Consider the following 24,061-nt stretch of genomic DNA (forward strand, 5'->3'; position numbering starts at 1 on the left):
GGCGACCATCCGGAGTGGACAGCACACACACAGAGCATTTCCACCATGGAAGGAAGTTATGTTAGACGGCGAGGCTCTGGGGTGTCTGTCAGCGTGGCGACAGCCCCCTAGAAAGCATTCCCTTCCTGAAAACTTCCTCATTCCCTGGCCTCAGGCTCCGCCATGCTCCCAGACGCAGGGACTGTAGGTGAAGTCCCGAGGAGCCTCTGCCACCTCTCCTGGACAAGGAAGTCCCCCCTCCACGTCTAACCACAGTGCCACCTGCTGTTTTCCCCCCACCCAGCCAGGAACGTAGCTGCCTGGCTTCCACATCTCCAAGGTGACCTGGACCTCGAGCAGGTGGGGAGCAAAAAGCCGCCCATAAGACCCCAATCTCCCGTCTCTAACAGCTGTGCTGGACAGATGGCACGGTCTGGGAGTCTCGCTTGAACGCCCTCCCAATGCTTCAGCACAATCAGAAAACCCCTCTCTCGTCCTCGTGATCAGACACTCCTCCCCATCCTGCATTTCAGCCTGACTAAGGCAACCTATGACCTTGGACTTCAGCAAACCCAGCAGGGCAGCCGTCCCTAAGGGGAAGTCAGGCCAGCTTTGACAGGGAGCAGAACTTGACCCCTAACTCCCCGGGGCTCCACATGTATGTGGGCTGCTCTAATAACTTGCTAGAGATCGGGACGTGGTTCCAGCAGCGGACAAGAGCCACGCTGTTCACAGCTCTGTGGCATAGACAGCCCCCCACTGGGCACAGGGACAGGGGCAAGGGACATCCAACCTGTCACCATCACAGCATGGGACCCATCCTACCCCCACGGCCCCTGCCGGAGAGGTTGCAGTCTGATGGACAAGAGCGAGAAAATGTGTCAGATGCGAGGATGGGGAGAAAAGCTCACAAAACCAGCAAAGGAAAACAAGTTACTGGAGAAGACACAGGACCCGTGTCTACTGCACTGGGCGCCTGGGGACATCTCGTTAGAGGACAAAGCCTTCCCCAGGGAGCAGGACCACTCAGCAGGACTTCCCTGGGGTGGACCCACTGACCAGGGGAGGAAGCAAATCCCCCCCAACGCTCACCCTAGAGACACGAGGGCAGAGCTAAGCCCATGTGTGGGTGCTGGGAGCAAGCGTCTGCAGAGGGCAAGGAGCAGGGCCTCCGTGCCCTGGCCACCACGGTCCATCTTCGGAGCAGATGGCATCCCCACCTCTTGGTGCCCGCAGCCAGGGATCACCCTCACCAGCCCCGCCCCCACCCTGACACTGGCTGAACGTTCCTGAGCCCCACGCCGGGCACAGAGCAGAGTGCTTCCTGCGGGCAGACCCACCCAGACCCCGCCCGGGCCACGACTACCAACCCTGTCATCCAGGTGGGACTCAGAGCCTGGCAGGTCAGCCCCCTGCCGGGCATCACTTGGTGCAGGAGCGGGAGCCAGGATCCCGGCAGCCGTGGCCGACAGGGACTGACGACGTCTGATGCACCTGCTCGTCCCTTGCTGATGGCACTTTTGGTGTCATACCCGAGAGTCCACGGCCAAACCCAAGGTCACGAAGTGTCACCGCTGTGTTTCTCCCGAGCAATGTTACGGTTTCAGTTCTTGCATTCAGGCCTTTGGCTGACTCTGAGTTGGTGTCTGCTTCAGCTCCGGGAGGTGGCAGTCCCGGCACATTTTGGGCATGTGGGGACCTGCCGTCCCAGCACCGTTTGCTCAGGAGACCAGGCTTTCTCTCCGAGTGGATTCGGATCCGGCCTCTTGTGAAAGACCCCGGCCACAGGTGTGAGGGCTTATTCTGAGCTCCTCCCGTCTGTCCCACAGGGCTCGGGTTGGTCCTTATGCCACCACCACGCTGCTCTCGTTGCTGTGACTTTGGGAGCCATTCTGAGTCCGACGCACACGGCTGTTCTCTTTCCATCCCACAGTGACCGCAGGCCCACTGCATGCCTGGTGTCACCCCGCGCACGCCGTGTGCGGCCTCTCACTCAGCAACCCCATGAGGTGGGTGGAAATCCCTCACGGAACAGAGGAGGGACCCGAGGGCTGAAGCCAAATGACCAGCCCCAGACGCCCAGCAGCACCAAGATTTGAATCCTCCTGCCCTGCGGGGCGCGATGTGGGAGGCGAGGGGAGAAGGGGCTCCCTCAACACTGGGGAAGGCGGTCTCAGACCAAGGGATGGGGGGAAGGAGGCTGGTGTCAGAGAAGGGCAGCGGGAGCCAGCTGGCCAGGGGAGCCGGCCTCTGCGGTCACCTCCCGACCCGCAGGGCAGGCACGACCGCCCGCAGCCACCCTGCAGGGCTCAGCCGGACGGGGCTCGCAGAACCTGCAGAAAGCTCTCCGCACGGGCCATCCTGAGCCCCGGGGCTCCCGGCCTCCCCTGCAGCGTGTTCATGAGGGAGGACGGTGACAGGCGGCAACTCTGCCCGCCCCCGGCTTACCCGGCGCTCAGGCTGCAGAAGCAAGTCAGGGATGCTGGGGCGGGTCTGGGAAAAGCCCCAGCACGGAAAGCAGGGAAACTCGGGGGGTGCGGGGGATGGCAGAGGGTGAGCAAATCTTCCGCTGGCTCTGAAAGCATGTAAATGACAGGGCGGGTGGGGACAAGCCCGGGAACGCGGAAGACAGACTATGCTGAAAACAAGCCAGTGCCCACGGCGGTGGGCTGAAGGGTGACCCCCAATCTGTAGATTATTTGACCTTATTTGACCAAGCGCCCGAGATGAGGTTGTCCTGGATTAGGGGGAGCTCTGAGCCATGCAGTCACGTGCCACGTGAGAGCAGAGATGGGGAGACAGCCCTGTACCTACAGAGGCTGACACCAGAGTGACGCAGCCACGGCACAGGGATGCCGGGGCCCCAGGGACTGGGAGAGGCAGCCGAGATCCACCCTACGGCCTCTGGCGAGAGCACCCTTGCCCACACCTTGACTTTGGACTTCCGGCCTCAGGAGCCATCAGAGAACTCATTCCTGTTGTCTTCAGTGGCTTGGCTTGTGGTCATGTAGAGCAACCTCAGGAAACACGGACCCCATCCTCCGTGCGGGGCACTCCCCCCGGCTGACCCTCCCTGCAAGTCCCCCACGGCTGTCACACGCACCCCCTTCACCACGCATTGCTCTCAACCCTCCCGCAGCAAGTACGTGTCTCCAACGCCCTGCCCCCAGCCCCATTTCCAAGAGGAGGAGAAGTAAGGCCGGGGGCGAGAGAGCACTCCCCAGATCACACTCCGCAGGCCATGAACCTGAGCCCCTGTACCCACAGCACAGCCTCACCCCCACCCTCACCCCCAAGTCTGGCTTCTCAGGGGGCTGGGCTCAGCTTCCCAGGGAAGGGCAGGGTAACCCGGGAGGTTCATGTTCGTGTCCCTTTGGGGGCAAAGCCTTGGCTCTCTTGGCAAGGCAGGAGTGCGGGCACTGTGGACAGCTGACCTGTGGTCCCTGGAACCTCTAAGGAGTGGGGATCCCCAGTTTGAGTGGGGGCTGGCACACGGTAGGGGGAGGCCATACAGATCTGAGGTTGGGGGGGGCATTTGCACCAAGACCCTCCCCATCCTTACTGAAAATCATGCATCAGGGGCTCTGGGCTCATTACAGAAGAACAAGAGCGAGGTCATTCCAAATGCCCTCCCACTACAGCTTCGCGAAGGACCTCTCTTAAGATGGGCTCAGCCTGGCCTCAGAGATACCCCCAATTTCTTTTTAGTCTGCGATTCCTCTATCTTTAAATAAGCCCACATTCCCTCCACCCTCTCAAGGGACCCCCAAGTGACTACACGGATCCTTCTAAAGTGTACATTAGAGTTTCTTCCTCCTGCCCAAAATGAACCTCATCCGCAGACAGGGCCACAGGGGACATGAACGTGGCCGAGGCTGGAAGATCGCAGGGAACAGCTGCTCGCTCCTCAGTGTGGCGATGAGAGCACTTCCTGTCCTCTCAGGAGATGGGTGCAGGGCCATCAGGGAGAAGGCCTGCACCTACTTCCTACCAGTTCGACGACAGCAATGTTCATACTTGCACGGGAACACATGCACACACACGCACACACCCTCAGCAAAGAAGTGTTAGCCGTGACCAAGTCTACACAGTGGGAATATAGGTGTTTACTATATTCTCTTAAATTTCCTGTTGGACTGAATATTCTCATAATAAGGACCTCACATTGCTACTGAGAACACACTTAAAAGAATAAATTAAGAGTCCCGCAGCATTTGAAATAAAAGCTGAATGCTCCATCCCGGTTGGAGGCAAGTGTGTCTAAGTGATCGTGACCTGGCTCCCATCCCATTCACGTCAGCTGTGACCCCCAACTCAGGCACGGCACTCCAGACTTGCCTACTACAGTCTATGCTGTCCTACCCAAGCTAGTTCCAACCACAGGGCCTTTGCACTTGCTATGCCCGCTGCCTGATACTGCACAGATTTCCACACAGCTGGTCCTTCCTTGTCATTCCCACTTCTGTACTGAGTTCACCGCCCAGGACATGCAGGGTGTCCCTCCACACAGCACTTCTCACTGTGCCTCCTCTGCTCAGCCACTGTACCAGGCTCACAGCAGATCCTGGCTGTATATTGAGCTCAATGAATAAGATGTGATGCCCGCTTTCAAGAGCCCCATCCACTCCACCTCTGGTCACTATCCAGTGACTCCAGGAGTCTGAGGAAGTTGAGAAAGGAAAGGCAAGAAGCCCACCACTTCTCACCCCCATGGACCTCTGGGGTCCAAGTGCCACCTGCCAGCTTCCCAGCCACCCAGCATCTGTGCCAGAAGTGTCTCCTCTCTTCCGGGACCCAAGTGAGGTCTGGGGCCTGAGCAGGGTGGGTTCAGAGGGACCAGGCCTTCAAATGGTCCAATCAGAGCTTTGGGGAGGTGGTCCAAGGACGGACAGCCCTCCCTCTGGCTCTACAAGACTCAGATCTGCCACAGGAATTCAGGTCCCACAGAGAAACCGGTCTGTCAATGTGCTGACATACAGAGTTCAAAAAAAAACTGCCTAGAAAGGAAGGTAAAACAGGATCAAACCACTCCTGAACTCCACCTGAAGGACCTTTCCAGACACAAATTCCTGTACTGCTTCAGCTCATCTGAGCCGGCCCTTCCCTCACGGCGGAGAGTCTAATGAGTGACTTCCCCTCCCTCGCTGGGTCCTCCCCCGCCCCCCAGGGAATCAGCCACCCTGACCCCCAGCTGCACGTGTTCCCTCACACACTCTCTCTCCACCTTGGGCCCGTTTCCCAGATGAGAGCCCAGAGCACATGGCCTGACGCAGGAGTCGCACCCCTGACTCATGACGCAGCCGCTGCTACTGGAGCCAGCGAGGGGCCTCCCTGGATGCGGGGAAACCTCATCTCTTGAGGGAGCTCCCCACAGCCGCCGCCAGCACATGGCCCACCCCAGCCTCGTCTCTTCCAACAAACCTCTCTCTTCTGGCCTAGAAAGCCCACGGGTCCTCTGACAAGCAACCAGCCTCCCAGGCCAATATACTGCTCTCTCTCCCTTTCCAGGCTGGAAAAGGAGCGGCAGAATTCCAGGCCCCGGGCATCCTGGGGCAGCTGAGCCCCGAGCCCTGGCCTCACCGTAGCAGCTGCTACCCCTTCCCGTTTGCCCTGCTGACCCTGGCCTTTCTCCATGGCCTGGACGCGCAGCAGAGACAGCTGCAGGCCAGGAGGTCCCGTGGGCACGGCCTGAAGTGGCCCGGGCGGCCTGGACTGCCCAGGAAGCCTGGCCCAGGGGAGCGGCCAGGGGGCTCCAGTGACGGCTTACCCATTGTTTCCGAGCGTGGTTCCTCCTCTTGAAGTATAAGATTAGCTTCTTCCGCATCGCCTGGTTTCTAAGTGGAAGGAAAAGAGCACACGGGGCAGGTCAGTAACACAGGGTTTCAGAGAGCCTGTCCTTCATCAAGCTGTTTCCTGACAGCAAGACCTAAGCTGACCCCTGCATTGGCTCTCAGGGAGCTAAGAGATGCCCATAGCTCCCCAGAGGGAGCCATGAACGGCCAATGTGTGTCCCTCTTCTCCCCCAATGAGGGGCCCTCACCCACATTCAGACTGAGTGAGCACAGTGTGCAGAAGAGGGGCTCCCAGTGGGGGAAGGTGTCAGTGCTTCCCGCCCTCCCCAAGCTGCCATCCACACAGGCCCAGGAGCCCTTCTGGAAAACCAACCGCAGAGAAACATCCACAGGCTAAGACCAGGAACGTGGGCCAGACAAACCAAGACCCTAAGCACGGTGGCCACCCCACCCAGAGACAGGTGTCTGCCGGCCAGCTCCAACCAAGCTGCACACAATGGCCTCTGGGCTCCTCAGACCTGTGCCAGGCAGAGGTCCCTTAAGTAGGGCAGCATGGGTGGGTAGCGGCTAGCGAGGCAGGACCCCTCAGGTCTCCTTTCCCTCAGCCCCTCCTCACAGCCTCCAGACACTAGTGAGTGCTACAGTCGATACCTGGGTGGGCCTGGGGGCGTCAGGCAGACCTCCTGGGGAGACCCAGGAGTTACTCACCCCGACCCAGGTGTGCAGTGGCACCCAGCATCTCTGGGGAGGGGTGCTCCGACTTCCTCATGGTCTCAGTGGTGTCCAAACCCCACAAGAAGCTAAAAAACCATACCCTAACCATCCTCTCGGAGTTTCCAAGGGCCACCTAGGACCCTAACCTCGGGAGGTGGTGGGAGTCCAGGCCCTGATGGACAGGCAAAATTCCCCCTGCACACGCCTCATGGGGGCTAAAGGAGTTGGAAACAACCCGACACAGGCACCCCATGGAGGTCACTCTCTTTAGCCTCCTGGCCCCCACAGACAGACACCACCACCTTGGAAGGCCCCACTGCCAGGCCCAGCTGTCCTTAGGTCTGCCACCACACGGCTATCCCCAGTGAACAAGCGTCTCCTGACCCCCAGTGACCTCCAGCAGGAGGTTGGCATACTCACTACACGGTCTCAAGTCCAAGGACACTAACAGGCCAGTACGGTCCCTCTTAATTAGGAGGGAAAGGCCACAGCAAAAGTGTGGACAGCATCCCCTCTCTGGAGCCCCCCACGGACCCCAGCAGGGTTCAAGCTTTGTCCACTCTCTGACTCCTGACAAGGATACACCACGCCATTTCCAGGATCGGCAGGGAGGGGATCCCTGCCTCCCAGAGTCATCCTGGTCTCAAGTTAGCCGGGGCCTCCCCACCGACATCAGCCTCCCCTGCCCTGTTCCCAACAGGGTGTGCCCGGGGGTCCTCAGTCACACAGGCTGAGAAGAGAACACTTCGTTCCATGACGAGGTGTTTCAGCAACATCAGAGGGCCTCCCGGCCTCAACACCCCCATCTGAAAAGGGGGCACAGTGACATCATGTGCTCGTGTCCTCGGTTATTTAGCTGCTGATTACTGAGCACCTAATTGCAGGCACTCTTCTAGGCTCTGGGGACACAGCCTTGAGCAGAGTTCCCGGCCCTTGCAGAGTTGATGCATGGAGGAGTCCCACAGACAATCAGCAAGGTCATCCAGATAATCCCGGATTCAGAGACTTGAACAGGATGGTGGGCTAGTGCCTGGGGGGGAGGGCGTGGGTGTAGTTATTTTAGATGCAGTGGTACAGAAAGTCTCAGAGAGGGCCCCGCACACGATCTGGATCAGCAGAAGGACCCAGCGGTGGAGAGAAGCACAGGGAAGGGCGCTCCAGGCAGAGGACTGCAAGTTCAAAGGCCCGGGGGTCGGAACACTCCGAGTCCTTGAAGGACCACAGAAGGCCCGTGTGGCTGGAGAGCAGCGGGCAAGAGCAGGGGGGCAGGAGGAAGGAGAGGCGCGAGGCTGGCAGGGCCGGCTGCACGGGGCCTTGGTCTGGGCAGAGCGAGGGGTCTGGGCTTTTAAAAGGACGGATAGAGCTGAGAAAACGGAGAAGCAAGGACAGCCCAAGGCAGCGAACCTGGGAGCTCCAAGGTCTCGGTTCCTCACATGCTTCTCCAACAAGAAAGCCATTTCTCTCTGGAGGGGTGGCGGATCCCAGAGCTGGGGCAGGAATACACAAGGAGAGCCCAGAGCATCTTTAAGAAAAGAGGGGCTAAAAAGAATAAAAAAAAAAAAAAATTAAAAGATCAGAGGGATGCAAGACCTAGCCTGAGCGGGGGACTGCCAAAGCCAGGAGGACCTGAGCACCACAAGAAGGCTGGCGGGCGCTGGACTGTGAGCCAAAGACCGGAATAAACATCCACGAGTCTGCGCGGATGGAAATAAATGACTGAGGTGAAAAACAAGGAAGAAAGAGCAAACGTGCCTTACAGAATTCCAATTAATACGCGTACCATGAAGGTGGGGGACGGAAACCCCCCACAGGAACACCCCAGCCCAAGCTGCTGCAGGGAGACCCACGTGGGAACCGCACAAGACTCGGCCACACGTGGAGAAAAAACAGGACACGTGCATCGCGTCGAAGTCTCTTCCCCCAAATGGTCACTAGGCATTTGTGACTTGTGGCCATAAATTCCGTGATGTTGCCCCTGCAGGGGACGCAGGCCGGATCCGTGACGCGCTCCCAAAGCCCGGAGCACAGCAAAGCAAGACAGCCAGCCTCGTGCCCGACGGGCGCCGGAGGGGAGGGCGGCTCCTCTCCTCTGTGGGGCTCTTCCCCCACATCCACGCCTGGCCCCTTCGTGAGAAAACACCAGGCAAACCCAAACCAAGGGACATTCTACCAAACCCCTGACCACAACTCTTCAAAAGGGTCAGGAACATCGAGGGAAAACGGGGACAAAGTGCAAATCGGAAATTGGCCATCAGAGCCTGGACCAGAAAACAGATCTAAGTGGAAAAACTAGAAAAATCCACAGAAAGTCTCTGGGTTGGCGCAGAGCACTGTCCCACGGTCACTCAGTTCTGAGGAGAGCAGCCTCACTTCCGTAAAATGTTCCTGTTAGGGGACCCTGGGTAGAGGAGATACAGGAAATTTTCTGTATTATCTTGGCCATTCTTCTGTAAATCTGGCTTAAAAAAAAAAAGATTTTATTTATTTATTTGGACAGAAGGGGAGAGCGCCTGAGCAGAGGGAGGGATAAAGGGAGAGAGAGAATCTCAAGCAGACTCCGCACTGGGCAGGGAGCCTGACATGGGGTTCGATCTCATGACCCTGAGACCATGACCTGAGCAGAAATCAAGAGTCGGACGCTTAACTGACTAAGCCCCCCAGGTACCCCTAAACCTAGCTATTTTTAAATAAATTTTAAAAACCGGGTCAGGATCTGTGTTGAAATGCCATAGTGAAATACAGCGACTTTAGAACGTGCGGGGGCTCCATGATGCTGGGAGTCCCAAACCTCCCCCATTCCTCAGAAAACAAGCCGATTTGAAACCGGGTCTTCACAGAGGTCATCGAGCTAGCACACAGTCATGAGGAGGGCGTCCTTATACAAAGGTGAAGCGTGGATGTGGAGGGGGACACACAGGCAAGATGACACGAGGAGACCAAGGAGACCGCAGAGTGTCTACAAGCCAAGGGACGCCCGGGAAGCCAGCCAAAAGCAGAAGCTGGGAAAGGCTCGGAAGCCTCCTTCCCTGGAGAGACCAGGGCCCCGGCTCCCCTTCAGGCCCGACTGCTGGCCTCCAGGGCTGGGACAGGCTAAGCCGCTGCGGTCTCCAGCCGCTCGCTTTGGGGTAAACTGACCGGGCGGACCCTGGGACAGCCACGGCGAGGACACAGTCTCACGGGGTCCCTGTGATTCCTGCAGTCCCCACCGGGCAGTAGTTCTCCCCGGCGGATCTGACTTTCCTTCCAAAGCAAGCACTGTGCCTGGTGCCCAGAGGCAGCCACGGACTGCCAAAGAGGACAAATGTCGAGTCGGCAGGTTGCAAACGGGCACAGTCCACCCAGCGGAGCCCGCCGGTGAGAGCGCTGTGTTTGCACGGCCGTGCTTTCTAAAAAATCTGAAGTCGCTGCCAGTATTGAAAACCAGAAGCTGTTGCATAAAAAGCTGAACGTAAAGTTTCTCTGTAAAGATCAGGCAGTCTGGCACAGCCCCTCACGGCCACAGGCTGGGGACTGAGGCCGGACCACCGCTTTACAAGGACGATGAGCTCACCATTCGCCACAGTCCCCCCCACTCCCTACTACCTCCCGCCAGCCCTTCCCCACCCTACCTTTCCCCCTCGGCCCTGCGGGCATGCGTCTGGTCACAATCCCCTAGACATCTGGCTTAGGGTGTCCACTTGTTCAACATTCTTCTGGCCAACATTCTTGGAGTGTTTATTTTGTCCCAAGAAATGTTTTGGTATCGGAGATGCAAATAGCTTACAGCAGACAAATCTTTTCTGCTGTGATCTTTTTTCTGGCAAAAAGGGAACACAGTCTCTAATAAGAGGGCTCTAGAAGGGCTGGCAAACCGGCAGCATGATAAGCTTGCCAATAGAGGCATTTATAGGGATCCAGAGGAAAGCTCTCATCTCCGGGAGAAGTCAGAGTTTATAAAACCACAACCTGTGAGGAAACCCAAGCCTCGTCATCTGGTGCTGGACCTGGGAGGAGACGCAAAAACGAGGAGGGAGCGATAAGGGGCTGGAGACTGTGGACGTCCAAGGAGAGTCTGGCCAGGCCCTGGGACCTACAGGGTTCGAAAACAGGAAGAAAACAGGGCTATCAGGGGAGGCTTCCTGGAAGAAGAGGGCTTCGAGCTGAGGCTCGGGGGAAGCAGAGCAATAGGCAGGCAGAGGGAAACGAGAGCACTGAGTTCCAGGGGAGTGAAGGGGATGGTGGATTTAGAGGGCGTGAGGAGAGGCTTTCAGGGAGAGCCGGACCCCCAACTGCTGGGGAAGAGTAGACGGAGGAAGCCTGCCTGAGCGTGGCCCTGAGCCCCTCGAGAAGAGCCTGTCCGAGCTGATGGTCTGCAACCGCTTACAGACAAACCAAGTGACTTGCCCAGGGTCACCAGGCTAGCAAGGGCCAGGCCCAGACTGGAGACCCAGGAGAGATAATAGGGTGGGTGTGCAGATCCGGTTGGCCTAGGAGTTTGGCTGGATGACCCTAGCGAGGTCCCTTAACATCTCTGAACCTCGAGGGCAAGACCACAAAAACCTGCCCCAGCAACCTGGGTCCCCGGGGCCCTTTCCACCTGCACAGCTCCAGGGCTGACAGCTCCAGTCAGACAACCCCCAAGGGAGGCAGGAGGAAGGAAGACATCGGACATCAAGACAAGAAAAGCAGGGGACAGAGAGAACCCCGGGAACCAGCAGGCTTCCAGGCCCCGGGAAGGTAAGAGGAGCAAGGCCAGTGCCCGGGTTGGGACACCAGAGGGGGCGTAGCAGGGAAAGGGTCGCCACGGCAGAGCACACAGGAGCGGTATCTGTCCCCGGGCACCAACCCCAGACCCATTCAGGGAACAGCAGGTCCCGCACCAGTCCCTCCACGAAGTGCCCGTTTAGTCCGCCTGGGTTGCCCTGGCCCCTTCCCCTGCTCCCCAGAGCCTGAGACGTGGGGCTGAGATCCCGGGCAGCCGCCCCCACACCTCCCGACGACGCAGGTGGCGGAGGGAGAGCAGTAGAGGTGGGTACAGGTGACGTGGACACGTCTGAAATTGCCAGCGCAGCAGGAAGTCAAGCGTGAAATTAACTTTAATGGTGCAGCCGCAGCGCACGCACACGGGGACATTAAAGTGACAGGGCAAGGTCCCTGGGGAGGGGATAACCTCCCACCTGGCCCAGTGACAGGAGCAGGAAGGAGAGGGACAGAATGGGCTGCAGGGGGACAGGGCCCCACCACCCAGCCCGATCTCTCACTGTCCTTACCAAGCTGTCACCAGATCACAGTGTCAGGCCCCATCCACTCCTGTGTCTCCAGGGCCCGCAACAGGGCCTAGCACACAGCAAGCGCTCAGTAGATGTTTGTTGGATGAACAAAGGACAAGAATACATGGACAAGAGAGTGAGAAGAGAAACCACAGACTGCTTCCCACGTGCCTGACACTGAACTTGGCACGTCAGAGAAGGTTAACTCGTGGAATCCTCAGCAACCGTCAGAGCCAGGAACTACTCTTATTCCTGCCTGACAGATGAGGAAACCGAGGCACGGAGAGTAAGTGGCTAGCCACAGGGCCAGATGCTCATACCCTCACTAGCCCCTCAACACCAGCATCCACCTCGGATTTCACTGTCCCCACAGCTGCCCCGGCCCCTGACCTTTTCAGCCACGGGACTTCCCTTCCACACCACACCCCTGACCACTCGCACAGCACCCGGGCCCGCCGCTGCTTGCCTGGATGGCTATGGCCACCTCCACCGAGGTCTCTCAACCGCTAGTCCTTTCTCTCCGCAGCCACCAGAGTGAGCTTTGAAAGCAAAAACTCAATACCTCACTTCCCGGCGTAAACCTCATCAGGCCTCCCTTCACACATAAATAATATGACCCGAAATCCTCCTCAGCCCTGGGTGATCCGCCTGGCACCTTCCCTCCCTCACCTACCCCAGGGGGCATGCTGGCCTTCTCTGTGATCTCACCAGCTCAGTCCAGCCCCAGGGCCTTTGCACTGCCTATTGCACTTGCCAGGGAGGCCCACACAGCCAGCTGCCGCTCAGCCTCCAAGAGCCCCCCACGATGTCAGGTCCAGCCCTGATCCCTTGGCTGAAGCCACCCTCCTTTTCTTTCCCACCACATCTGCCACTGCATAGGATTCTCTTTTTTTTAATGAGAGAGAGAGAGTGCAAGCTGGGGGGTGGGGGTGGGGGGCAGAGAGGAAGAAAGAGAATCTTAAGCAGGCTCCAACCCCAGCACAGAGCCTGACACAGGGCTCAATCTCATGACCCTGAGATCATGACCAGGCACCCGTGCAACACATTCTTTAAAGTGAATGACCGCACCGATTTATGGATGACTGCATTGAGATAAAAAATACAGAGCTTATTGGGCTTTTCGTGGGAAACTAGGAACAAGATCAAAATTCTAAGGATAGATCAGTTCAAACAATTTGCTTACAGATAGATACATTTTTCTAACATAGAATTCACCACTTACGTAAGATATCTTAAAATTATTCATCTCTACGTTTTAAACTTCAACGTGTCCCTCTGTGATTTGGAATCGAACACATTTCACCAAGGAGTCACCTGCTTAGTCAGAATGTGCTCTAGGACACCAGAGCCCTTTCTGATGAAGACTGGGGAGGGGGGCTATGTGCAAAAACAGGGCACTGGTTTTGGCAAGTTCAGAGCTTTATTCTACTTAAACAGAGAAGTGGTAGCGTCTTATCTGTGAATAGTATTCATGTGGACACCTTTTTCCTCTCTTGTTTGGATTTTACAGCTGTTTTTACAAAAGGAAATCACCCACATTATTCAGCTTCAAATATTACTCACTTTTTAGTGAACAACGCGTGCGAGATTTCAGTACAATGACATTACTACAGGAATTGTTATGCCGAAAGGGAAAACGCGACTGGGTGTATCAGAGCCCAGACAGCTTCAGACAGCTGGGTGAGCACAGCGCTTTTCATCATCTTCTTGTTTATTTAACTCACTTCCTGTCTCCACTGCTAGATAAAGCTTGATGAAACATGGGCCTTTGGTTTGCTCACAGCTGAATCCCCAAGTGCTATGGCACACAGTAGGTGTCCAATAAATGCGTGTTGAGCGAATAAATGAATGAATGAGGGAGTGCTTCCGGCCGCCCGGCTCAGATGAAAACACCTGAGCCATGGCCCCAGGGAAGGCAGGTCCCAGGAAGCTGAGAAGAGACTGGAACATGAACCGAGTTGCGTCAAGGGGGACTTGGTGCCTGGGCAGCAGACACACCTACAGGCCACACAAGACACAGGCCACAGCAGACACGGAACCCTAGTGCTATCCCAGTGCCCCCCCAAAACAGAGGCCACTCTGCAGCCCCGGCCAGCCACAGGCAGACAGTGGCTCACCAGCAGCCTCAGGTAAGGCAGCCCTAGCAGATGCTCCCGAGCCCACACAGGCCAACGACCTCACCGGCAACAAGAGATTTTTAGGTTGCTCCGTCAGTCCCTGTAAGCTGCAAGGGGGTGGCCGCTTCGGTCACCAGAGCTTGGACCAGTCACGCAAGTCCAGAAACTACAAAAGAAGGGACTTGCCTGACAACCAGACCAACACCAGCAGATATTCAAAAACTACTGTGAAGTTTGCATGTCTCCAGGGATGGGGAGCTCACTACTGCAATGTACACCCTGCAAATCCACCCCAGGGAAGCTCGGACAATCAGTCTGGGCTGGACGGCCCACTGGACAAGCTAAGTGCTGCCCTCTGAGGTCACACAAAGATGCCTGCACCCTCTCCCCATGACGAACCTTGAACAGTTCAAACCCATCCCAAACAGTCTGCCTCTAACCTAGCACCACCAAATGCCCACAGACGCATGTCCCTCAAGGGGCAAGCTCTGCAGCCTCTTTTACCTTTTGGGCTCCTGGATAACAGCATGAGGTATTATCCCCTCCTCAGCCAAGGAGGCTATGCTCCCATTAATGCATTCTTCCCCCTCCCCCAAAGCCAGCCCTCTTCTGGTAGCCACATCTCTAGCACCTCCCTCCCAGCTTGAAGACAGGAAGCCACCAGCCTAGAGCACAATCCTCTTGCCCCGTTATGCCAGCTCAGCCCACACCAACTACATGTGGCAGTTAACTGATATTTCTTCACTCCAAGCATCTGTCTGGGAAAAGACCCATTATTGGGATATACCATACCGTCCACCCCGCAAGTCTCCACGGCTGGGTTACTGCTCACAGCTGCTGCACACTGGGCTGTGCCACAGAGGGACCCCTGGGCAGACTGGGGGACACTCCCAAATATGCTTACATCAGAGCCCAAATCACAGGTCCCCACTTGACCCAGGGCCAACCCCTCACACAATCATCTTGACCTTGCTTTCCACCAAGAACAGTTTCTGCCTCCCCCATGGGATGAGGCTTCACAGGCCTCCACCTCGCTGTCCCCAGAGCCGTGCATGCAGTGTCCTCACGGCACTCCCCAACTGAAGGCCTGCGTCCCAGTGCTTCGTGGGACCAAGCACCTCCCTCCGCCCCTCCCTGCCCCAGGCCTGCTCTGACCCCAACCTCAGCCCTACCTGGCCCAGAATTCTTGCCCAAACTGCCCCCTCCTGCCCCTTCCTGACACCTGGCCCTGCCTGGGAGCCCTGCTGGGAACTGAGAACCCACATCCCAGCCCAGATCCCCAAGGCCAGATGGCCTGTCCCCCCACCTGCCACGCATCTGCACGGCTGCCCACGAGTACTCACATTTTGATGTTCTCATGATACTGCCGGGTGTCAGAGGGCTGGTTGTACAAGGGCTGCAAAGGAAGAGAGAGGAAAGCACTTCAGGGCCAGGCCCGGGGGCCGCACTGCCGTCCCGGGCAACTTCAGCCCCAGCGCCCCAGGCCCCGGCTCCAGGGAGCGGTGCGCTGGGGTGGGAAGCGGCCGCCAGCAGGCATAAAACAGAACACGGGGACCCAGCCCGCAGCCCCAGCCGGGAACGGGCTGTAACCCTCTGGGCACAGCTGTGGGTGACCTGACACCCCGCCCCTGCCCCAACCAAGGCCACCACGGTTCCTCTGCAGGGCACTGGGCAGGGCTGGCCTGGGTGTCCACTGTGTCTCGGCCTGGAGAGTGGCTCAACTTCTCCGCATCCGAAACACCGTGGTACGCCACGCAGCCCCCGCTGCCTCGCAGAGGAAAGGGCCCAACACTGCCGTGCATTCGCAAGGGTGAGGGAGGACAGGAAGGCTCGCAACAGCCAGGGCCTCGTAGCTGGGTGCCCACACTCTGGAGAGTGGCGATGACGCACCTGTTGGGGAACAAAGTCACATGTGCCCTGTGGCCGCCTCCCCTCCTACAGATGCCTGAGAAGCTTCGGGCACCGTGTCCCACCAGGAGATGGCACGGCTCATCACAATATTACGTCAGGAGCAAGCTACACGTCCCCCACCAAGAGGAAGAAGAGGCAGAGGAGGGCTTGTGCACGGCAGGAATCACGCACAGCAGCCAGGAGGGCCCCAGGCCGACAATTGACAGCCAGTGTGTGCGAGGGGAAGGACAGCAGCCACAGCCGGCCACCGCGCCTCTCCTGCCCAGGGGCCTGGTCTGGGCGCCCAGAGCGGCTCTGCCACTCTCCAGCCGCGTGTGTCCGGGTGAGTCACGTCAGCCTCCCTGGCCCCGGGGGCCCATCTGTAGATGAGGCTCAATGCAGAGTCGTCAGATCAGAGGAGGCAGCGCACGCGGAGCTCTCAGCCCAGCGCCTGGCAGGTGGAAATGCCCCAGATTGTCCGTGTCTTTACTGTCACCATCGGGGCGCAATAACGTATGAACGACCCCAATCTGTCCTGCCTCCTGTACCCAGCCACCGCCCTGCCTGTGGCCAGTGAAACGCCTGCAGACGTGAAAGCAGAGTCTGGACAGCACACGTCTGCCTTTCTTCTTCCTCTCCTGTCTGCCTGCTCCCCGTGAGGGAACACGCGTGGCCCGGCGTGCTGGAGGCCGAGAGGACACAGAGCACAGGAGCTCCAGCCCGGCCACCAGCCCACCGCCCAGCGGAGCGCGGAATCCACAGAAATGCCCGGCTGCCTCCAGCACTCACGGGAAACAGGGAATGGTCCTTGTTTTAAGCCACAGAATTCGGAGCTGGTTTGTGACCCAGCAGGGGCTGATACAATTATCATCCCCACTTTATGCAGGAGAAAATCAAGTCCCTGAAAGGTTAAAATACATGCCCATAGCTGGGAGGAAATGAGCTACAACTAGAACTGCCATCTCCCTTTGGCCCTGGAGGCAGAGGTCCGCTCCCGGTCTCTGCCCGCGTTCTCTCTGGCTGTCTTCCTCCGTGCCCGTGCCCGTGTGTGTGCGTGTGTGATCCTCTCCCTTGCCGTCCCCACACACCCCCGCACACGCAGAAGGAGCCCTCCAGGGCAGCCATGCACGAATGTGGTAGAAGACCCAGGTACAGAGTGTGAGGGCTCACACGGGACAGGGGCAGCCTCGGGACAGGGCCCCAGGGCGAATGAAAAGAGCCCATCGGTCTCTGCCCTGTACTTCTCCCTGGGTGCGGGGCTGGATACAGCTCCCAACACCCACCAGCATCCTGATGATCCCAGCCGATGGGGACCACCTCGAGCAGCAAGGCTGCAGGGCTCACCCTGCTCTGTCTGCAGGACCAGGTCTCTTGCCCTCGGCAGGCAGGGCGGGGTCCTCAAGGAGGGGCCACAGGCAGTCACGGGGGCAGTCACAGGCCGACAGATCGGGCACTGCACATAGCCTTGGCTGATGACGACGTCACCTCTCTCCTGGGGTCCCTCAGATTCCTTCCATGACAACCGACCACGGGGCTTGGCCGATTCCAGGCTCCGAGCTCAGCTATCCCCGCCAGAGACAGATACGTGACCCGCAGCTGGTACAGGCCACCTCTCCCCACACTGGGTCAGGCTGCCCTTCCAAGGGGCTCAGCTGGAAGCAGGGAGGTCTGAACCCCACTCCGGGCTGGAGCGGGCAGGCAACTACAGAGCCCACAGTGAGTGTCTCAGCGGGGCGGCGGGGCAAGGCATTAGAGCAGAAGGCTGGCAGCACTCACCTGAGAACAGCAAGGGGCCCTACAAAGACTCCCCCAGGCCAAATTTCAATGCACTAAACATGCGTGTTTAACCCCAGGTGACTCTACGTTAGGTCCTTTGTGATTCCTCGTGCCCATACAACACAGTCCGGGTAGGAGGGGGCTTGGCCCAGAGGTTTGGTTTCCAGGAATGAACAGACACCCCAATTTCAGAGATGGTGCCTCCCTCGCTGGCTGTGTGACCTCGGACACGTGTGGGCCATACTCTGGGCCTCAGTCTTCTCACCTGGAAAACGGGCACAGAGCAAGTAGGAACTACCTCACAGAGGTTTCATGGAGCCCAGAAAACGTCAGACATAGTGATCGGTTTGTGTTGTTTTGGTTTTAAAGATGGCAGACAGCAATGTCTCCACAGGCTGAGGTCAGGAGGGCCTGAAGGACCACCAATGGGAGATCCTAGGGAGTGAGTGATGGCCGGGGAGCAGGGACTATCTCTACATAATAGGATGGGCCAGAAAAGGGGAGGTGGGCTTCTGAGAGCAGGGGTCACAGACAGCCTGTGACTTGCCAAACCCACCTTCACCTGTGGCCACCTGCCAGGGAAGGTGGGGACAGAGCAGCCTGGCTCTTGTGGCACAGTGGACCCCCAGTAAGAGGCACAGAAGAACCCAGAGAACACTGTGGGGCTCGCCGCCTCTAAGCACAGGGGCTCTCCCCCAAGGAGGCACTCACTGAGCACTCTTCAAGGTAAACTGAGTCCTGGGAGGGAAGGAAGTCTCTGGGCCCAGAGCACAGGGGAGGAGGTCCATTACCATGGTGACAGGCCCCCAGGGCAGCCCCTTTGGACGGCCCGAGTGGGATGGAGGTCAGAGGGTCCATGGCCCATCCGTGGCAGGTGCACTGCTGGGGTAAGGCAGGGCCCGAGGGAGTCTCCCTGACACCCCTTCTGGCCACCCGCAGGGGTAGCTGCACAAGGCCCTTTGTCCCAAGCGACAAGTCCCACTATGGTGGCCCCAAGGTGACCTTCGCCTCACTCACACCTACATTGGCTTTCCTCTACCCCTCCTGACCTCACAGGTTCCAGCCTCCGTCAGGGGGACACAATGACCAAGAGGGAAGCTCTTCCTCTCACAGGCAGAAGGCTAAGGTCCCCCTGGGAAGGTGCCCCGCCCCGGCTGGGGACCCTGGGCCTGTCTCTTGCCCCCACCCCATGCTTCCGTCTCCTCCTCAGAGGATGGGGGCGCTGCCCTAACAATCTGGAGGGCAGACGGAGAGCGCCAAGCAGGGGACGCGCGAGGCTGCAAACGCAAGGCCGGAAAAGCAGAAATGACAAGGAAGCAGAGCCGGTCTCCGGGACAAGGAAGGGGGGTCCCCTTTGGGCCTGACTCCAGCCAGCTGGCAGGGTGGCCAGGAACAGCCGGCAGCCCCAGGTGGACCGAGCTGCTGAGAAATGAAGTGTCAGCCCTGGTCCTCAACCCTCTGGTGACACCACGTTCTTAAAATAGTACCTCTGAACAGGAAGGAAACCGATGACTCAAAGCTGCGGGGAGGGGGGGCAGGGGGCTGCAGTGGCCCACACCCTCCCTCCAGCGCCCCTCCCCCAGGCCAGGCCTTGGATCTCCGGATCCCTGATCGTCCCAGATCCCCGAGGGGCCTGGGATGAAGGGGAGGCGCACACTCGGCCCAGCCCATGCTGTGCGCCTGCTTTCTGGCGCAAACTTCCCCTAGGCCTTGGCTGCCCTCCCAGCGGGGGCGGAGAGCACCCATCCTTGTCCCTGAGGCCCAGCAGGCTCTCCCCGGGCTAAGTGCTCCCTGGACGCAGGTGCCAGAGGGAGACCTTGGGTCAGTAGCACCAGGCCCTCCGTGAAGTACACCTATGAGCTGCCTCTCCTTGGAGGACACCTCAGGCCACTGGGACCTTTTCGTGACCAAGACCGAGGGTAGACCCCGGCTGGCCACAATCCCACAAGCTCGGCACACCTCCCCGCCCCACCCCCGGCTGTGTGACCCTGGACAGGGCACTGCCCTCCCCAAGCCTCATCTAGAAAATGGACAGTGACCCCTCCACGAGGCCAAACATGAAGCAGGTGCCCTGTGACAGTGGGTCCCCTCCACAGCACCCCCGAAGGCCATCAAGCGAAGAAGCTACCAACTTCGAGAGGCTCCAGCTGACAGCCAGCAGCCACCAAACACACCAGACACTCCGGACCTCGGCCTCCTGTGCCACCAGCCTTCAGGGGGTCTCTGCTCTGGGACCCCCAAGCAGGGGACAATCCCCTCACCCTGTTTAGACCCACAAAAGAATCACTTGGACTGTGAGCCCCACGGACACCCCGCCCCTCTCACAGGGAGGCTGACCCTGCTTCCCTGAGCGCTTAGCTTGGGGGGAGGCTGCTGGGCAAGGACAGGGATAGGGGCTCTCCGCCCTCACTGGGAGGGCAGCCTGACCCTGGGTATCCCTCAGGCATCCGGACACAGCACCCTCCACCCACTCCCCCCACTCAGAAGGCCCCTGGGACTCATCAGGTCAGGAGCGGAGAGAGAGAGAGCCACCAGGTCTGGAAATGGCTGGCTGCCACCTCTGGTCCCGCCACCCCTGTTGACAAGAGGGGAAACCAAGGCAAGGAGCTTACTGATGGGGATGGAAACGGTACCCAGCTTGCAAAAACAGTCTGGCAATTCCTCAAGAGGCTACATGCAGAGCGACCGTGAACCACCACTTCCAGTCCCGCAAGTACACCCAACAGCGATGGGACCCATCTGATGCCCACACAGGGACTCCTCTGGTCACATTCACGGCCACGCACGACAGCTCCTCTTGTCCGTCAATGCCCCAGCCGGTGAACAGATGTGCTCTACCCACACAATGGAATACTATCCAGCCCTAAAGACGGGTGACGTCCTGACACCTGCCACAGCACGGACGAACCCTGAGAACGTATGCGGAGTGAAAGAAGCCAGTCACGAGAGGCCACGCCGTGTGTGAGTCCATTGATACGAACACCCCAGCAGGCGAGTCCGCAGACACAGAAGGTCAATGAGTAGTGGCAGGTTGGGGGAGGGCAGGGATAGAAAGATAAGGACGTGACAGTCAGGGACGTGGAGTTCTGTTTGAGGCGGTGCGACGCTCCAAAGCTGACTTGGAGATGTCGCCTACATCCGTGAATATACTAAAAAGCGCTTAACTGTACGCGTTGATTTAAACGGATGAAGTGTATGGCCCAGAAATCATGCCCAACAGGGAAAGCAAGCCCTAGAAGGGGAGCCTGCCGCCACCCAAAGGGGTGCGAGGCCCAGCCCCTGAGCCCAAGGAGTCCCCCACTGCCGGCCTGGCTCAGACCTGACAGGACCCGGGGCCACACCTGCTTTGCCATGGCCTGAGCATGTGGACTCCAAGTTGGGGCGCAGCTGTCCCTGAGGAAACAACTCCGGGGGCAAACAGTCAACCCTCCTAAGGGTCCACAGCCACCGAGGGCTGACAGCAGGCCAAGGCAGTGCTAAGACAGCCCTAACCATTCATTGTTTCCCACCACCCCCCTCCCCCCGCAAAGATCCTGGTGTTCCCATTTCACAGAAAAGGAAACCGAGTCCTCTACTCAAGGCCACTCAGCAAACACACGGCGGAGCGGGATTTAAAATTAGGCTCCAAAGACACGAGACCTGATGACACAGGAGGAGCACACATCCCTCCCCGGACATGCCACGCTCACAGGGCCCCTCACAGCCGTCCTGTGTACGCGTGTCCCTCCATACTGCCCCACAGCTCTGCGCCAACCTGCCCGGGGCGACACTCACTGGTCCAGGGCACGTGGGGCTCTGGCCATTTCTCCTGGGGCTGAGGCTGCCCATCAGCCGGGAGTTTCCACGTTCCCTTGGCTTGGATCTCCGGTGACACTAAAGGTGACGGGGTGCGTGAGACAGAAGAGGCCTGGGGTCTGCTTCCCATCAGTAAAATGCCACCAACAGCAGTGACACCAACGAGAGGAAGTGCTAGCGCTCAGCACTCACCATCCATCAGGCGTGGAGCTCAGGGCTTTGCACAAATTAATATGGTCAATCCTCACCGCAACCCAACAGGATGTATGGCATTATTCCCATCTTACAGATGAGGAAACTGAGGGTTGGGAGGTGGGGAGAACCGCTTGGGCCCACACAGCTATTAAGGAGCAGAGATCACATGGCCCAGAGTACAGGCTTCCCATGCTAAGTCAGCCCCACTGCGCTGGCCTTCACTGTGTCCCGACCGCGAGAGCCGGCTCCCCTGCCCCCAACACGGCAGGCCCAGCCACCCGCCCGCTACCGCCGGTCCCTCTTATCAGAAGGGTGTATTTCCTGCCTCCTCCAGAGGACAGGACAGCCTTGGCAACAGCCGACTTCCTCCTTCCCCTCCACGCCCACCTGCCGCCCTGCCCACCTCTCCAGCCACCACTACCCTCCACCCCGCCCCCCACGCCCACAGCCACCCACCCTGTCCCCCAGCTCACCAGCTCCACCTGAGGCCCCAGGCCTTCCAGAATCCGATGTGCAGCTTCAGCCTTCTTCTGCAGGGTGACGGGGAGGAGGACAAATTTAAAAAAAAAAAACAAAACAAACAAACAAACAAAAAAACACAGAACAGATTATAAATAGAGGCCTCCAGAACAGCAGGCAGCTGCCCAAGCCAGCAGCCAATCCACGGCCCCGGAGCAGGGGGGTGCAGGGTCCCCCTGCAAGCCCTCCCTGGGCTGGAAGCAAACAGAGGGGCCTCAATGCCCCTGCAGCGGCCCTGGCAAGCCCGCCAAGTTTCGATTCAAACAAACACACGGTGTTCTCTGTGGCCCGCCACCCCCCCAAACCCTCAGGCCTGCGTCCCCCGGGGCCCAGTGCTGCGGGCACAGCTCCTTGCCAGCGGGCCACTCTGCCAGGCCTAAGATGCCTTCCTGCGCCTGGAAGCTGGCTGGGTGTTGGCAATTACCTCAGAGCTGGTGCCGCCAGCCGGGGGGGGGGGGGGGGTGGAGATAGAGGCGCTCAGAGATACCCTTTCTAGGATTCTTGTATTTCACAATCATGTGACTATTTCTGAGCTGCCCGGGGGCCTCCCCGCCTCCCTCCCCACTCACAACCCGGGACTTATTAGGAAAACAGGAACATGTGGCAGAAAGCGCTCAGTGGCTATGAAGGCGGCAGGCTGGACCTCCGGGCCCGGCCATAAAGGCGGACATTGTGCATCCGCCAGTCCCCATGGGCCCCCAGCCTGGGACCACCAGGGCCAGCTGGGGGAAGGGGTGGACGGAGAGCTGTGGATGGTGGCTTCTGCAGGGTTGTTGTCGGATCTGGGCCACCGTGCAGAAAGCGGGGTGCCCACAGCATGCAGGAGGGAGACCTGAATCCTCCGGCAACCCAGAAAAGGCTGGGTGCTCTGGACTCAGCCAAACTCGGGGAGACCATCCAGGATCTGCATGAAGCCGGGACGACAGGACAAGCAAGTCACCATCAACAATCCCCCAAATCCAGACCCACTAAAAGTGTGTGTTCCCAGAGTCCTGGGGAGCATGGCTGCCAAGAGAATTCAAGGCCCAGGCTCCTGGTGTCACAGCAAGGAGGAGGAGTGCCAAAAGCCAACCCATTCCCCCTCTCCTAGCCCCTGGGGATGGACAGTGGGTACATATGTAGGTGGGCTCAAGCTGGCACCTAGAACGAGCTCCGCCTAGAGCCCTGGGCCCAGCCCACCCAGGAACAAGCCATGCTCTCAGCCCCCTTCGTGCAGAGCCAACACCCCGAGACCAGCAGCCTCAGCGTGTGGCTGGGGGCCAAAACATCAGGGGGCAAAGCAGTACTGTAACGACTTCCATTTTATCCAGGAGCTACTACGGGGCAAGCAACCAGCACAGAGCACACATTATTAGTATTTAAATCACACAAACATGACATGAGGCAGATCCGAGACATGTCCCCATTTAACAGACATGAAACAGGCACGGAAAAATGACATACAGAAAAAGTCCTGCTGATCTCCAGGCTCCAAGAAGGAAGGAAGACAAGGGCCGGATCCCACGAGGGGCCTCCCCTAGGCTGGGGACCCGCACTGTCTTGCCCCAGGCTCACCGCAAAGCAAGAGAACGTCCCCGTGGGGCTGAAGATGGGAGAATTCCTGAGCCAGGTCAAGTGAGGGAATGGAGATGGGGTGGAGAGGGGACACGGCAGCTACCCAAACATTTCCTGAGTACCCACTCTGTACTGAGCACTGGGGCAAACCAGGACATGAATGAGGCCCAGCCCCTACCTGTAAAATCCCCAGATCTAACGAGCAGCTGGTCAAGGCAATGATGGCAGACTGGTACGCACCGCAGAGGAGGTAGGTGTGGTGGACATGTAAGGCATAAAGCAGGGCTCCAGTCTTTCCAGAAAAGTAATGGGAGGAATACATAAGATGGGTTTTGAGAGATGGATAGAAGTTTCTGTGCATTGAGAAGGTTCTGTGCAGGTCAGCGGGAAATGCCCATTTAGATAAAAGACAGAAGCGAAACCCAGGAAGGGTATGGCTGGGCCCCTGGAAACTGCCCATCACCACAGGTAAGCATAAGCA

The 24,061-nt window shown here is 58.6% G+C and overlaps 1 protein-coding gene across 16 annotated transcripts in view; it reads right to left on the reverse strand.

Moving 5' to 3' along the window:
* Window positions 1-24,061, reverse strand: part of NCOR2 (nuclear receptor corepressor 2) — a 207,171-nt gene that overhangs the window by 92,356 nt on the left and 90,754 nt on the right. For 15 of the 16 annotated variants that reach the window (XM_032876484.1, XM_032876474.1, XM_032876473.1 and 12 more), the window contains 3 exons: window positions 21,981-22,037; window positions 15,195-15,247; window positions 5,747-5,813 (listed from right to left, as the gene is read on the reverse strand). In XM_032876484.1, the coding sequence (XP_032732375.1) occupies window positions 5,747-5,813; window positions 15,195-15,247; window positions 21,981-22,037 (177 nt within the window). The remainder of the gene's footprint in view (window positions 1-5,746; window positions 5,814-15,194; window positions 15,248-21,980; window positions 22,038-24,061) is intronic. The other variant, XM_032876481.1, reaches the window with a different exon arrangement.

Source organism: Lontra canadensis, unplaced genomic scaffold (genome assembly GCF_010015895.1).
Source record: "Lontra canadensis isolate GAN:19392208 unplaced genomic scaffold, GSC_riverotter_1.0 scaffold58, whole genome shotgun sequence".
In the NCBI taxonomy this organism is placed as follows: domain Eukaryota; kingdom Metazoa; phylum Chordata; class Mammalia; order Carnivora; family Mustelidae; genus Lontra; species Lontra canadensis.